We start from the raw sequence: 16,895 nt of genomic DNA on the forward strand, positions 1-16,895 counted from the left end.
ATCGATCCTAGAGTATCGATACTTCCGATACTTGCATTGTATCGATTCTCACATTGAAATATCGATTCTACCTGGGATTTATTTTAAACAAGTGATTTTACAATATGTTTATAATAGTAGTAGGCCGTATAGTATATAAATGTACTTAAATATGAACGTCAATGGGAACTATGTCTTCTTCCGCTGTGTCTGTGCTTATCATGTATTAATGTCAGTGGCACAGCGGTAAGGGCCACAATCTCTCAGCACACTCAGCACAGAATCGAGTGCATTGCTGCGGTGAGTGCGGTCATGACTTGCCTTATTGCACTCCAGTTAACAACGATGAAGCTTCATGTGACATCTTTCAACAAGTCGCCATTGTGGCAATACCACAAACACGACAAAGCATCTAAAAGTTAAACACCCTAAAGAGCATGAAGTAGTACAGCTGAGCCGAGCAGAGAAGGTAAAACAGTCACGACCCTTGTGATAGGTACCAAGTGAAGATTACATAAATGTAATTATTTGAATAAAATAGTCTAGTCACGTTTATTTATATATTCTTTAGAACTATACAATACAGATTGTTTCAGATATGAAGATTAAATACAGTATTTCGTGAAGAATATAGCCTACTGATTATAATAACTTAGGCCTACTGGACATTTTAATTTAAACAGTAGGATTTTAATTTTTTTCATTAGCCTATATCTTTTATATTAGGCTACTTTTTGTTTATTTACTTTTAAAATTTGTTTATTAAATAAATTATAGTTTAACCTGGGAAAGATTTACTAACATAAATTCTTTATGCCTGTAACACAGCCTTATGTATTATATTTTAGACGATTTCAGTGCAAATCATACTTTTTCTTTTTTCAAAAGCGAGAGAGTTGATCAGAAACCGGTTCAAGAGGAACATTTTCATCATGCTCTTGTTCCATCACAAAAACCTTTTTGGGGAAAAAAATGTAGAAACATTATTTTACAATCATTGAAACTGGTTTGTGTGACGTTATATTTTTGTTATGTAGGCTAAATTGTTAAACATTTATTTGATTAATAATGTTCAGTCCTTTTAAATAAATGTAACAAAAAAAATGAGTAATGTCTATTGCTGTTTATTTAATATTAATTACGATGGCTTTCAAAATGCATTATAAAATCATTCAAATTAAAATATTTAAAGTATCGGTATCAGTATCGATATCGTCGATACTGGTCTTGAAAGTACTTGGTATCGGATCGAAAAGAAAATGATTGGTATCGCCCATCCCTATGTGAGAATGTTTTCGAATGTGGTAGGCTATACGTGCTGTAAACTACCACATATGAAATTGAGATGTTGATGTAGCTCACTTCTGCCATCTCTTGGTCATAACATGTAATTAATGCAGGATTTGATTGTTTACCAAAAGAAAATACTGACTGACCGAAGTGATGAAGCCGAGAATAATTGAATATAAAGAGTGTTTCAATGAAAAAATTCACACACTTTCAGGAGTTCCCACGATAGAAGTTGTGTTCTCAGTAGAGATCGCTGGGTGGGGGCTTCCCCTCGGTAGAGGTCGCGTTCCGGTTGTGCGTGCCCTGCCGCTACCCCACTGCCAGTGAGTCATTCATTAAAATAAAATAAAAAAAAGATAGTTAACGTTCTCAATTTCTAGTTTAAACATAATATCAAATAGACAAAGAATTCATATAAGTGGTAATACAATTTCAATAATAAAAACATTATTATTAACAGTATTTTCAGTCAAAGGAACAAAAGCAGAGAGTACATGGGTGTCTTTACCCTGCCATTCACTGAAAAAACAGGAAAACACATGTTGTCCTATTTACTTAATCGTATTATTTGTGATCTATGCAACAAATTTGTGTTTCTCTTCTAAACATGATTTCATTGCTTTCGATTAATGTAATTCTCTAAAATGTGCAATCTACTAGATTAAATTATTTGGGGTGAATGTGAACCAATTAAGTACTCGAAAATGATTTTTGCTGAAACTGTAGTTCCCAGCATGCTTTGCTTGGGACTTGACGACTAGAGTGAAATTGTTGAAATTAAGTGTTATTTTATGTGTTTTTGGGCAAAATGAGAAAAAGGGGGAGACTTTATATTGTTTATTAGTGTTTAATGTTTAATTATGTTGGAATTATTCGAACCATTTAAATTACACTGGTTACCATAGTGGAGAAGAGCGGAGCGATTGCTTAGGCTGTGGACTGACTCAGCACATGTCATTAAAGAGCGTTTCACACTTAGCACATATATGATGTGCTATTGCTGGAAAATATAATGAAAGTTACTGAGTACTGTGATATAGAACAGTCAAGTGACAACCAAAATATACAAAAATAAAACAGTGTGTTTTGATTAAAGAGGCAGGGTCTCAAGCCCCTGTGTGCACCACTGTTGTTAGTGAGCCATATTAAAATCATTGTGAGACTACTCAATTCGGTTACTTAAAACTTAATTAATTCCATTATGTTGAAATTATGTGAACAAATTATGTTTGTTTAACTTAATTGAATCATGTGGAACCGATGTACATGATTAAATCATGTAAATCCAACACACCATTTTTTTCAGTGTTGGTAGGCCTACTCATTGAACAAACTGGAGGTAACCATCTAATTATAAAGACAAAATACTCCAAGACACTCATGTGGTGAAAGTAAAAAGCTTTTAATTAACTGGGCTAAATCATTAAAAACAATTACAAATGTAGATCTAAGCATTTTACACAGCCTTCATCTTCAGGATAGCTGAAGTATTTTCTGTCTATTTTAAGAGAGTGCATATGTTATGCGAATAAACACTCAGAGACTTTTATCCAAGTTATAAATTAATGTTACTTTACTGTGATTTGGAAAACCACGTCCATGGACAAGTTTAGCTGTATTTATTTGTTTATGTATTTTTTTAAATGGAATTTGTATGACTAAATAATTATACTAAAATCAAAAATAGGCTAGACCATCATTTGATGAAGTTTGGTACACCTTTCATTAAATTACATTTTCCATAAAGCTAGACATGTTGCTACAGACCTGTGGTGAATGGTGATTTTATATAGGTTCATTTATACTCTTTATATATTATTTATATGCCTTAATAATATTAAAGGGTTCATTAATTGAGAAATACAAATGTCCTTGATCTTTTGACAATAAGAAGTCATTGTACTATTTAAATGTCCTATACGTTTCAGGACTCAAAACTTCCTTGTTAGTCCAAAAACAGCTTTTCTTTAAACCTAGCTCAGAAAACGTCTCGTTTCAGATTTTGTCTCAGTATGACGTCATAGTGCATGGAAAGACCACCTCTGCAGAGAAAGATCAACGCCTACTTCTACACCATTGCTTCTTTAGCCCCGCCCAATCACACATGTCATATAGTAAAGACACAAGTATTCCTTGATCAACAAAAAATACAAGACGTTTTAGCCTATTACCTCTAAATTAGGATGATTTTGATATAAAACAAAATTTTACTAACATTGTCAGTGGACCTCAAAGAACATTATAAAATAAAAAATAAAAAAGAGTTCATGACCCCTTTTAGAAGGCATCTCAGAATATACAGCTGAGTTTGAATACCTAATGGACTACTTACACAACTACTTCTGCATTCCACTTATTACATTTTCGGAAGTTTCCGGTAACAGCTTTCAGCGCACCTAAATACAAAAAAATGCAGATGATTATTATGTTTTAAGGCTGCCAATTGATTAAAACAATAAATCATGTTTTCTGTTAACATGAATTATATTGAGTCTGCTGAAATGTTCCTATAAATATATATTTTTTTGTGCATTCTGAATAATAAATAAATATTTCCCCACTATCCTGCAGCAGTCAAGTGCTCGTTTTCTCATTAACAGTGTTTTTCTCTTACTGATCATATTTTATACCTGTTGAGTTTACATTTTTTAATTAATTTGGATTGTGTAAAAAGGACTGTGTAACGTGTTAGCAGGGATGAGGAGAGGTGAGTATCCAAGTGCAGTGACATTTTATTCAAAAAACACAAATCCAGATAATCTAAAACAGAGACAGGAACATAATCCAAACAGGGGATAAAAACTTCACGTTCCGTTGAGTTTGGAAATTCTGTAGTAATCATCAGAATATCTCTACTCCAGTCTCTGAAAAGACCAGATTTTTCAATCTTCTTGCGGACACTTATTTTAGGTGGCATTTATTCAACTTGATGACTGCAGTACATTGAAATACATAACTGGAAATAAGTGCGATGTACTATTTCAAAATGGATGTGCGTCATGAAGCTCAGTGCAAGTAGTCCATTAATGTAGTTGACAGGAACAGCTTCTGTGTATCCAGGTTTCACAGCTTTGAGTTAGCAATATTAATGAACCCCTAATGGAAAAATGGAGAAAACAAAACTGTAGGTTTTTCGTATTTCTTGGAAAGAGAGCATGATTGCATACAGAAAGGCCGTAAAAACAGCTAGATCTGCTTATTTTTCGACTCTCTTAGAAGAAAACAAACACAACTCTAAGTATTTATTTTATATAGTGGGTAAATTAACAAGAAATAAAGCTTCAACTTCTGACGTTTGCAAACAGCACAGCTGTAATGACTTTATGAATTTCTTTACGTGCAAGATTTATAATATTAGGAAGAAAATTATAACTATACAACCATCTACTAGTATCGCATCAGACAGTGCATTGTAGTGTCACTGAGGAAAAATTACACTCATTCACTGCAATAGGAGAGGAAGAATTGGCTAAACTCGTTAAATCATCTAAATCAACAACATATGCTCAACCCTATACTGACTAAGCTTCCAGAGGTCATAGATCCACTTCTAAATATCATTAATTCCTCTTTGTCACTAGGATATGTGCCGAAAAATTTTAAGATGATTATTAATTAAACCACTTTTTAAAAAAAACGTAACTTGATCCTACAGAGTTAGTCAATTTACGGCCAATCTCAAATCTACCCTTTCTGTCAAAAATACTAGAAAAGGCAGTGTCTTCACAACTATGCTCCTTTTTAGAAAGAAATTATATCTGAGAGGATTTCCAGTCAGGATTTAGACCTGATCATAGTACTGAGGCTGCTCTCATTAGAGTTACAAATGATTTTCTCTTATCGTCCGATCGTGGTTTTATCTCTCTATTAGTGTTACTCGATCTTAGTGCTGCATTTGATACTATTGACCACAACATTCTTTGGAATAGACTCGAAAATTATGTTGACATTAGTGGAATTGCATTGGCATGGTTTAAATCATACTTATCTGACCACTATCAGTTTGTAGCAGTAAATGAAGAGAGGTCATACCGATCACAAGTTCAGTATGGAGTACCACAAGGCTCAGTGCTAGGACCGTTGCTTTTCACCCTGTACATGCTACCCTTGGGAGATATCATTAGGAAGCATGGTGTTAGTTTTCATTGTTATGCTGACGACGCTCTGACGAAACTTACCAATTCACAAGATTGACTGAATGCATAGCTGATATAAAAAATTAGATGACAAAACTGAATTTTTAATTATTGGACTAAAATCCATTGCACGTAGTAACCTAGAATACTGTCTAATACTTGATGGCTGCTCTGTCAAGTCCTTGTCGTCAGTGAGGAACCTGGGTGTGCTCTTTGATACCAATCTTTCATTTGAAAGCCACATTTCTAGCATCGGTAAATCTGCATTTTTCCATCTTAAAAATCTATTACGGCACATGCTTTCAATGCAAAATGCTGAACAGTTAGTTCTGACACCTTTCTATCAGAACCAGCATTAACTTCTTGAGGAATTTGAACTACAGTAGCTCGTCTGTTTGATCGCACCAAGCGGGCTAGCCTTCACTCCCCACGTGCATCAAAGGACTGGTTCACCACTGTTCCTTCCATGGACCACTTTTGGACCACTGCCGACCGGGAAATTTTTTTGGAGATGCTGTGACCAAGTCGCCATCACAATTTGGTACTTGTGAAACTTCCTCAAATCCTTACGCCTGCCCATTTTTCCTGCTCCTAGTTCTAACACATCAGCTTTGAGGACAAAATGTTCTCTTACTGCCTAATATATCCCACCCACTAACAGGTGCCTGGATGAAGAGATATTATTTAGTCATTGACCTATTGCAACTTTTTATCTTGTTTTTTTTGTAGCCTACTGAAAACAAGAAAACACAAATTGCAAGTGAGAGTAAGATAAATAAACGTAAACATAAGCAGTTTTATTTCTGAATTTTGTTAAGATACACTATATTGGCAAAAGTTTTGGGACGCTTTCCTACATGCACATGAACTTTAATGACATCCCATTCTTAATCCATAGGGTTTGGCCCACCCTTCGTGCTATAACAAACTATAACAGCTTCAACTCTTCTGGGAAGGCTTTCCATAAGGTTTAGGAGTGTGTTTATGGGAATATTTGACCATTCTTCTAAAAGCGCATTTGTGAGGTCAGGCACTGATATTGGACAAGGAGGCCTTCAATTATTTGGAGGGGTGTCCCAATACTTTTGGCAATATAGTGTATCTGGACTAGCAAATAAGACACAAATTATGATTTCCTTTGCAATGTGTACTTGAATAAAGATAGAATTTCTATGTGAAGCATGCGTGTTTCCTTCATGCAACTGTGACTGCAGTGATTTAATGAAATTAGATTCATATTAATTAATAATACATACCAACTGTGAAACCAGCTCTAAAACAGCCATTGGGTGTTAGAAATAATATTACTGCTCTGTGTGGAGAAGAGTGATGAGCTTTAAATATCACATATTCCTAGTGGAGAAATTGGTGCCGGCAAGACCAAAAACACCAAAAAGGTCATGCAGTACTTGGCAGCAACTGGAGGGAAAAGACAGCTTCTAATTTCGAGGCAAGCAAATGGTTTTGATGTTCTCTCCGTGGAACATCACACCTTGTTCTATAAGCCAAGAGTTTACACTGAATCATTTACTCTATTCTTCCCTGTCCTAAAGACCTTGATAATGCTAAAACCACCAGGAACAACAACTCTTTTCCATCTTCTCCTACCACAAAGCTTGCAAGTGCATCTTCTGAATCACCACGTCATATTTATTCTAGAAGAAATGTATCTGAATCCACTTCTAAACTGGTTGGTGAAAATTTTTAGATATCAGTTGACTGATATTGTCACTATTTTAGCACTTTCAAAGCTGCTCTGTATGAAAATCGTCTGGGCAAGCCTGGCAACAAGGAGGCACATTTTGAGCTGGTACATTATCCTGGAACTGTAAATTTATATTCAGGAAACAAATATTTCTATTTTGTTGCTAGATTGTCAAAGAAAAAGAAGGTCCCTTATTGATTACACGTTGGGATATAACATTGCAGGATGGCTATACAAGAACAAAGATCCACTGAATGAAACAGTGATGGGCCTGTTGCAGTCCTCGCATCTTTTGGCACATCTCTTCAAAGCAGAGGAAGCTGCACCAGTGGCAAAAAAAAAGAGAGAAAATAAATAAATAAATAAAGGCTCTTCCTTCAAGACTGTTTCCACTTTCTAGATACTATAACCTATAATACGTATAACAATATGAATGAACAACCAGATCATTTACATCCATGTTTTGCATTTTATTCTTTTATTTATATATTTTTTATAATATTCATCTTTATTCACATTTCCATCATTATTTCTATCTCTTATATTACTTCTACTTTGTCTTTTCTTTTTCCTCTGTCAAGCTGTTTGTAAACAAAAGGATTTAAAATGTGCTAAATCATGTTTTATTTATTTACTTACACATATTGGAGTTCAGTCCTTAAATTACCTGATATGTAATCTGGATTACGTAATCAGATTAATCAGACTACAGTTACCTTTTTATTAATTACATATACCTGGTATTCACAAAATGGTAGTCAATTATTCATAATTCAATGATTCTCCCCAATTCTCCTTATTTGATTTTTTTTTTATTTCCTTTCTAAAAAACCGTATTGCTTATTTGGGAAGTCTTCCAGTTTTGAGGAATTGCAATGACAAGAAAGGCCACTAGTAAGGCCACAGCAAATATTTTTAATAAGCGTTTTATTTTGATAGTCTTTTTAAATATTTTTCTTTTAATGTAAAATTTTTAAGATTTAATTAATAATTAGCTTTTCATCATTTTCCAAATCCCTTGTAGTTCTTATAATGTAATAGATTATGTTACTAACTGCAATTTTCAACATGTAATTTGTATTCTCTATGGATTAGTTTGTAAGTAATCTGCCCAAAATGTATACAGTATGTCACCTGTGCACATCCACCAAGCAGCACAGATTGTTATTATTTCAGAATACTCTCTTTTGTTTACCAGGTGTTTGTGATGCATTCTTAATCCTGCACCTGGCAACTGGCACGTGTCCTAAAGGGAATCTGTATTTCCCAAAAGGCTTTCCTAACAGACCTAAGTAGCTTAAAGGGGATCTATGATGCAAAATTTTAACATAAATGTGTGTGTGCAGTGTGTGTACACAACCACCCTATTATGGTAAAAATCCAACAACTCCTCTTTTTTAATCCCCATAAATGTGATTTCACATATGCTTATATATAGGCCCTGCCCACGACTGCTGATAGACCAGCCCCAGTATTGCTTAGCAATTTTGTTGCTAGATTTAGCCACTTTTTTTTCTCCAAAAAGCACCTAGCAATTTAGTAAATTTTGCGCAAGATTTACTTTTTTTTTTTGCTTGTACGTCATGTGCGGGGCTCCGTAGTCTGTACATATTAACTAACACATTGCTTTACTTTATTTTACAAACAAATCTAAATTAGCATTTCAAATAATATCTACGCATATAGGCCCTGTCCCAAATGGCACATTTCACGTGCACTTTCAGTCTTGTGGACTTACAATGGCCGCTGCGTGCGCATGTCCGTTAAGTCCACAAGACCGCAGGGTGTCCCATTTGTCATTTTAGGTCTCAGAAGGGTGCTCGCGAGTGCCCCCTTTGAGGTGCCCTCCATACGCACTTCTGCCGAGCACGCACTGGTGCGAGTTACGCAGCAGACTTCTTCCCGGCAGTCAAAGCGGCATTACGTCGTGAAAGTGAGGACTCAGGGGAAGACTGTGAGGGTTTGGGGTGCCATTTGGGACAGGGCCATAATGGTGTAGTTTTGCATTGCGATTACGTAATGACGACATAGCGCAATGCCGTCAAAACATAATTTAGCAACAAATCAATCTGCCTTAACATTTACATTTATGCATTTGGCAGACGCTTTTATCCAAAGAGACTTACAAGGACAATCCCCCTGGAGCAACATGGAGTAAAGTGCCTTGCTCAAGGACACACTGGTGGTGACCGCTGGGATCGAACCAGCAAGTTCCAGGGTTTTACCCACTGGACCACCATCTCACTTCAGCAACTTCCCCTGAAAATGAGTTGGCAACAGTGCCCTGCCCTGAAATAGTGCTATTTAGCACCAATTTTGGTGCTTCAGTGGTTCTTCAGAGGTTCTTCACCAGTTCTTTGACTAAGGTGCTAAATAGCACCTATGACGAACCGCTGAAGAACCACTGAAGCACCAAAATTGGTGCTATATAGCACTAAAAAAGTTTCCCCTATGATTACGAGCCAAGAACCATTTTTGGTGCCATATAGAACCTTTTTTTTTAGAGTGTAGCACTACTGTATATTACGCTGCTGCCTTCACTTTAATACGGCGATCAAATATGCACATGCGATTTCTTTACTTGTTTACTTTCACAGACATAACTGACTGTGTTTATGTGAACTTTGTGTGTTTTTGACATAACCATGACGTGAAAGAGATCTTAGTTTAATGCACGGGAGGCGCCATTTGGCAGTGCGCATGCTTTGGGTGAGTGCGCTCAGAAAACCATATGTAAGAAGTTTAGACTGATATGGCTTTAAAACGCATGCAGATAATACATTTTCATGATGGTGAAGAACTGCAATGTCACGTGAGCGTGACGCGATAGAGATGATAATCAAAACCAAACAGAAGTTTTTTGGCAGAGTATCCAAGGCACGAGCTGTAAAGGCTCTGCCCTCTTCTGGAGAGCAGGTGCATTTAAAGGGGGCATAACACAGTTTCTGCCAATCTCATGTTAATCTTGATTACATAGAGTAGTATTGCATCCTTCATATCACTGAAGAGTCTTTAGTTTTATCGTTTATAGTTTTACCAAATCTTTCCAAAAACAGCCGAGCTCGTGGAGGCATGCAGTGGGTGGGGCTAAAGAGTAACAAGCGCACACACAATACATCATGGCATTATCCCTGGATCACATTTGATTCACTATACATTTGTGTTGTTTACATCATATGCACTTACACGCCGATTGCCAACAAAACACAGACATTTGATGCAGTTTCACTCACTGTCAATGGCTCATGACCGGGATAAAACAAACACATTTGCAGAACTCTGTTGCTTCTCCGGAAAAAAACAAACTGCATCCACTGTTTCCTTAACGCTGGGATATTTGGGAAGCTGAACAAGGTTATCTTTCCCTCACAACCAAAAACACACTTCTTTAGTGGCATTGTTGATTTTGTGGTCTAAAAACAAAGCCCATTGATGGCCGTGCTCTAGCTCTGGATGATGTGCACACGCACTCATCCAGGAGAAGTGCCCATACAAGGAATTTCGCCCTTTATGACATCATACAGGGCCATGCTCGAAAAAGGAGTGTATTTGGCAAAGCAATACTCCATCATACGTCCAACTAGTTTTTTTGACATTTTGACCATGTTTAGCATGAGAATCCAACTCTTTAACAGTGTAAATAAGTCAGAATGCATGAAATAGCATTCCAAAGAAAAAAGTGATGCCAAGAAAAATAGAACGTTCTAAAAGATGCTGGGCTAAAAACAACCCAGTTGGGTTGAAAATTGACACATCCAGCGATTGGGTTGTGAGCGGTTGGATTAAATGTTTGCCCAATGTGCTGGGCAGTTTTATTTAACCCAACTATTGTTTAAAAATTACTATATGGCTGGCTTAAAATTAACCCCAAATCAGACACATACTACACTTACTAGATGCAATAATAATTATCAAAAGGTGAATATTTATTAATAAGCAATTTAATACATGTTTATTGTTTAATTATTATTCATCAAACATATGAATAATGTTCATTTGTTAAACATATTAATTTCCAACATATTTTTGGTTCATTTTAAGCAAGCAATACAGTATTTTTTAAAGAATAGTTGAGTTAAATAAAACTACCCAGCTGGTTGGGCAAACATTTAACCCAACCCCTGGGTTAAAACAACCCAATTGCATTCTAAGTCTGTGTAGTTTTAATTTTTAATGAATTGCACTTTTACATCTTTAGGAAGAAAATACACTCGCAGAAGCAGAGGAGCTGATGAACCAGCTGATGAAGCAGAATGAAAGCAGCATGAAAGAACAGATATCCAGGATATGAAAGAGCCATTAGAGGAGGAGGAGAAGTGCGCTGCCAATGCTTGAAGTGCTCAAAAGAGCAAACTAATGGACCCGAGAAGGGACTTGGAAGGATGGGAGTCGACTCTGGCAAAGTCAGAGAAGGGAAAACAGGTAAAAGCAATCAAGGATTTCACTAAAATATGGCTGTAAATTCACCACACATCTGCTCTCATGTGAAATCAAGAAAACACATGTTATTGATTGACAAATTAAAATAAAGTAACCTAATTATCTCAGTTTATTGGCTCCAAAATACCTGCTGTGGCTCTTTAGGGCCTGCCTGGATGCCAAACTGCACACTTTGACGGGAGACCTTAGCCAATGGGATGAAAGCATTGCCAAGGCCCAGAAGGAAAAGACAGATCTAGAGAAGCTTTAGCAGGTAAAGAATGTCAGACATACTGGCCAATAAATGAAGCTGTTGTCACTAGAAAAGTAGATCCAAAGAGAACCACCAATCTATAGGACAAGAAGCACAGACTTGGAAGATCACAACATAACTTAGAACATAAGAAATGTGAGCAGTTGCAGCAAGACCTTAAAAGCGCTCAGAAGGAATGCCATTTCTAGATGACAGATATACAAGTTTGTGAGGAGTTTCCTCAGAAACTATTAGGAAAGATCAAAAGGTAATTTCTTGTGTTGCAGGCTCTCAGAGAATTAAGAAACTAACATCATATGATATGAGTGACATTTAAACTTAATGTTAAAATACACATTTTATCTGCTAAAAAGATTTTTACCCTTTTTTTGCATCTGTAAAGGAAACAACATCAGAGTACAATAGAGTTCCTCTAAACTAGCCTGAAGGAAGAGGTCAGAGGTCATGCTGAAGGTTCGAGGACCAAGAACAAAATGGAGTCAGACTTGAATGAAATGGAGATACAACTGGACAATGGTACACTAACAATGGAACTAACAACAGTGAGCAGTAAAACCTTCAAGAGAGTGACAGCAAAGCTTTGGCCCCACTTGTGTATGAAATTGTGTTTTGTATGAAATAGAAATCTTTTGTTACAATGTAAGTCTTTACTTTCACTTTTGATCAATTAAATACATCCTTGCTTACATATAAGTATTAATTTATTTAAAAAATAAAAACATTTTACTGAGCCCAAACAGTAATTTATATGCATATGTAATATTTTGGAATTTTGCAGTCTCCGGTGACAAGTAATGTGGTTTTTGCTATATTTTAGGATACTGAAAGTGAGCACAATCCATACCATATTAATCAAAGTGAGAAGCAATGTACAAGAACATTACTTTTAAGATGGAGAGGTCATATTTTAAACAAAAAAAAGTCCAGAAACCGACATTGTAATATTGCACGCATATATATGGACTAGTCCTATTCACAATAATGAGATTAAACTGAGCCCGTCAAAGAACAAAAGTTGCACACTCTCCTCTGAACAACCCTGCTGGCCTGCTCGTACACTCCCATCCCTCACCATTGTCTTCTGAATGACTTGGCTATGAGTGCACACGGACACGCCCACGTTTCTGCCGTGCGTACGCATGCGCGCTGAGCTGTGTGCCATTTCCTGGATTCCTTGACAGGCCGAGATCAGGGAGCGAGCGAGAGAGCAGTCGGAGTGAATTCGTGTCGACTGTCCAGAGTCCGCGAATTCAAGTCCGTCCACCAGCTGAACAACCGAGGGCGAACATCCTTACGAATATTCCCACAAGAAGCGGAACATCGGTTCAGGTAAACGAGGCCCGTGTCATGCCTTTTCCCGACAGCAGGGAGCGGACTGAACCGGCATCTTGAGCGAGGCCTTCCTGATACTCTAATTTAAGACCACGAACATTGTGTAACTTCACTCGCAGTATAACCGTGTTTACAGTTATATAAGATGCTACAGATCTTTATCTTTAAATCCGGAGTCCCTTTTCTTGTATTCTGTGTAATTTTACTTGAACGAATCTGTTTTTCGCGTTAGCTTGCGGCTAATGTAGCAGGCAGACAGCTCCCGAACAGAAGCCCACGGCATCAGATATTGATCTTCTGCCTCACCCACGCCCTGAAACCGGGAACTGACAGACGTCGTCTGGTTTTGCCGGTTAAACGGCCGATTGTTGCTTTAGTATTATGATTACAAACTGAATACAGTGCATATGTAGTTCGGGACATAAACTGATAGATGTGATTTAGCCTCGGCTTGCCAGTTAATCAGTTCTGGTTTATATTGTTTTTGACATAATTAACCCATTTATAACTAACGTTAAATCCATAGTGCAGGATTAACCACTATTTCGAGTGCAGTGCTTTTTTTTTATCTCACTCACAATAAGCAAGTAATTAATGTAATTACATTAAAATTTGGCCAGTTAATTCGTATATATATTTATTTTCTCCGCCAAAATAAATAGGTAAAAAAGAAGCCAAAACTATATTTGCGCGTCACTAAGCAACGCACACACGGAAAGCCGGACTGGATCAGAGTGGAGTGGAGCTAGAGAGAAAGATTCCCATCCTAGCTTTCGTAATCACTCCGGGTTTTTAACATTTCCTGCTCTCAGCACACCAGCGAGCGAAACCCCAGCATACATTTGTCCTGCACAAACAATGAATACATGTAAATGTCAAAACTGTTTGAACACAGCTCAACCAACTGGCGTCGCAATCAAATAAGTTTGTTTTTGTTGTTTTTTTTCAGGCTGAGGTGCAAATTGTCTGAAGATAATGTCACTCCACCAGTTTTTGTTGGAACCCATCACATGCCATGCATGGAACTGGGACAGGACCCGTAAGAAAGCTTTTGATTGCATTCATAGATGTCCATGGTTTTTATCATTTTTAATCTAACGCCTCATCACACGATTTGTTTTTTTAATGACAGAAATTGCTATCAGTCCAAACAATCACGAAGTCCATATATACAAGAAAAGTGGAAATCAGTGGGTGAAAGCTCATGAATTAAAAGAACACAATGGGCACATCACAGGTAAAGGTCCCGGCAAACTGAATGTTACGTTTCTCAAGTTACTCACAAAATGTTATGCTGAAATGGCCTGTTAACCGTTGTTTTTGTGTTCTTTTCCAGGCATTGACTGGGCTCCTAAAAGTGATCGTATTGTGACTTGTGGAGCGGACCGGAATGCTTATGTATGGAGTCAAAAGGACGGCGTGTGGAAACCCACCCTTGTTATTCTCAGGATCAACCGCGCTGCCACGTTTGTGAAATGGTCTCCGCTGGAGAACAAGTTTGCAGTGGGAAGCGGAGCACGACTCATATCCGTTTGCTACTTTGAGTCTGAAAATGATTGGTAGGTCACAGTTGATATATTGAGCTTCATTGGTTGTTTTGCCTTCCAGGTCTTGTGCCTATATGTATGTGTGTATTTAATAAAATAAAATAAACTTTGTATTTATTTAGGTGGGTTAGTAAACACATCAAAAAGCCCATACGCTCAACTGTCCTCAGTTTAGACTGGCATCCAAATAATGTGCTTCTGGCAGCTGGGTCATGTGACTTCAAATGCAGGTGCGACTTTCTATTTTGATGCTTGTTAACTATAAATGTCTCTGAGCATAGAAATAAACCTTTTATTAGCTGTCTGAATCATATTTGTGTGTTCGTTTCTTAGGGTATTCTCTGCATACATCAAGGAGGTGGATGAGAAACCACCTCCAACCCCATGGGGGTCCAAGATGCCCTTTGGGCAAGTGATGGCAGAGTTTGGCGGGGCAGGAAGTGGAGGATGGGTTCACAGCGTCTGTTTCTCGGCCAGTGGGAACAAACTGGCTTGGGTCAGCCATGACAGTACTGTCACTGTAGTGGACCCCACAATAAGCTCAACGTGAGTATCGGAAATGGTTGGTGTGATTAGAAAAAATGATTTATGATTTGCTAGTAGACTTTTTCAACCGTCCTGGTTGTAATATGTCATGCTCATGAATGACTAATAGCTTGCTTCTGTTTTGAAGGCCAAGTCAGTTGAAGACAGAATTCCTTGCCCTTCTGAGTGTGACATTTGTTTCTGAGAACAACATTGTGGCAGCAGTAAGAACTTTTATGAATTTATTGGTTGAAATGTGTTTGTTGTGTTGTACTCTTGAGGTGACGGCCTTTTTCAGGACCTAATCTAGAGTGTTTTCCGTTAGGGTCACGACTGCTGCCCTATGCTGTTCAGTTTTGATGATGGTGGAACCTTGACCTTCATATCCAAGTTGGACATTCCAAAGCAGAGCATCCAGCGCAACATTTCTGCCATGGAGCGCTTCCGCAACATGGACAAGAGGGCCACCACTGAGGACCGCAATAGCACCCTAGAAACCCTGCATCAGAACAGCATCACGTAGGCCAAAATATTTGAAAATACACACTGCAGTTCAAGAGTTTGTTTGTTCAAAAGTTTGAAAGAAATTCATTCAATTAATTAACATACAGTTGTTTGAAAGTGAAAGACTATATTTTGTATATTGTTACAAAAGATTTGTATTTCAAATAAATGCTTTTCTTTTGAACTTTCAATTAATAAAGAAATCCTAAAAAAAAAACTGTTTGCATTGCACTCATGTAACACTGAAGACTGAAGTAAAGGTGCTGAAAATTCAAAAGAATAGATTACAAACCAATTTAAATATATTACAATACAAAAGTTATTTTAAATTGTAATTATTTCACAATATTACTGTTTTACTGTAGTTTTGTTCAAATAAATACAACCTTGGTGAGCATGAGACCTTCTTTTAAAAAGTCATACAGACCCCAAACTTTTGAACTGTATATACAAGTTATTATTAATTTAGTTTTTCTTGTAATTGCACAGTTATAACTTTTGTTTTTACTTTGCAGCCAAGTGTCTATATATGAAGGAGACAAAAGAGATTGTCGCAAATTCTGCACTACAGGAATCGACGGAGCAATGACCATATGGGATTTCAAGGTTTGTATTATTTTTTTTATTTTTTTATCTTTATGATGCCTTTAACTTTTATGCCATTCTTTTGCTTCCACTTTTGTCCCTTGAGTCCCAGTGAACCCGATTTATGACCGTGTTTGCTTAATTCTTTCCACAGACCTTAGAGTCTTCAATCCAGGGCCTGCGGATCATGTAAAACTCACACCGATCTAGCATGACACAGCACAAGCAATGCAGCTTGAAGACTAACAAGGAGATTTCCGATAACACTTCTGAAAGTTTTTAAATAAAAAAAAGCACTGAGCAGTGGTGTGAACTGATGTGTGACACTCTTAAAAACGGGAAAACACTAATGGAAAAGGGGGTTAGGATCTTTGTTTTTCTTTTTGTTTGTTTTTTTTTTTTAAGAAAGAAAAAAAATCTATGCCAAAGCTGGCACCCCAGCAGTGTGTGACGGTTGATCAAGATGTTCTGGCTCTCCAGGAGAACTGGAGAAGAGTTAAATTAAAAGGAGAATTTTATGTAAATGGTCTGCTAGAAATAAAAGACGTATACTACACACCATTTGCGAATGTTGTCTCATTGTGTTTGATTCAATGTCT

General features: G+C 37.1%; 1 protein-coding gene across 1 annotated transcript; it reads left to right on the forward strand.

Annotated features, from left to right (window-relative positions):
• The first annotated feature begins 12,911 nt into the window (after window positions 1-12,911).
• On the forward strand, window positions 12,912-16,852 carry arpc1a (actin related protein 2/3 complex, subunit 1A). Its single transcript, XM_079824129.1, has 10 exons — window positions 12,912-13,132; window positions 14,085-14,174; window positions 14,268-14,372; window positions 14,472-14,694; window positions 14,805-14,912; window positions 15,016-15,228; window positions 15,356-15,431; window positions 15,533-15,726; window positions 16,227-16,317; window positions 16,451-16,852. The coding sequence occupies exons 2-10, from the start codon at window positions 14,111-14,113 to the stop codon at window positions 16,487-16,489; spliced, it is 1,113 nt and encodes a 370-aa protein (XP_079680255.1). The 5' UTR covers window positions 12,912-13,132; window positions 14,085-14,110; the 3' UTR covers window positions 16,490-16,852.
• The last annotated feature ends 43 nt before the right edge of the window (window positions 16,853-16,895 follow it).

Source organism: Gobio gobio (genome assembly GCF_949357685.1).
Source record: "Gobio gobio genome assembly, chromosome: 1".
Classification (NCBI taxonomy): Eukaryota; Metazoa; Chordata; class Actinopteri; order Cypriniformes; family Gobionidae; genus Gobio; species Gobio gobio.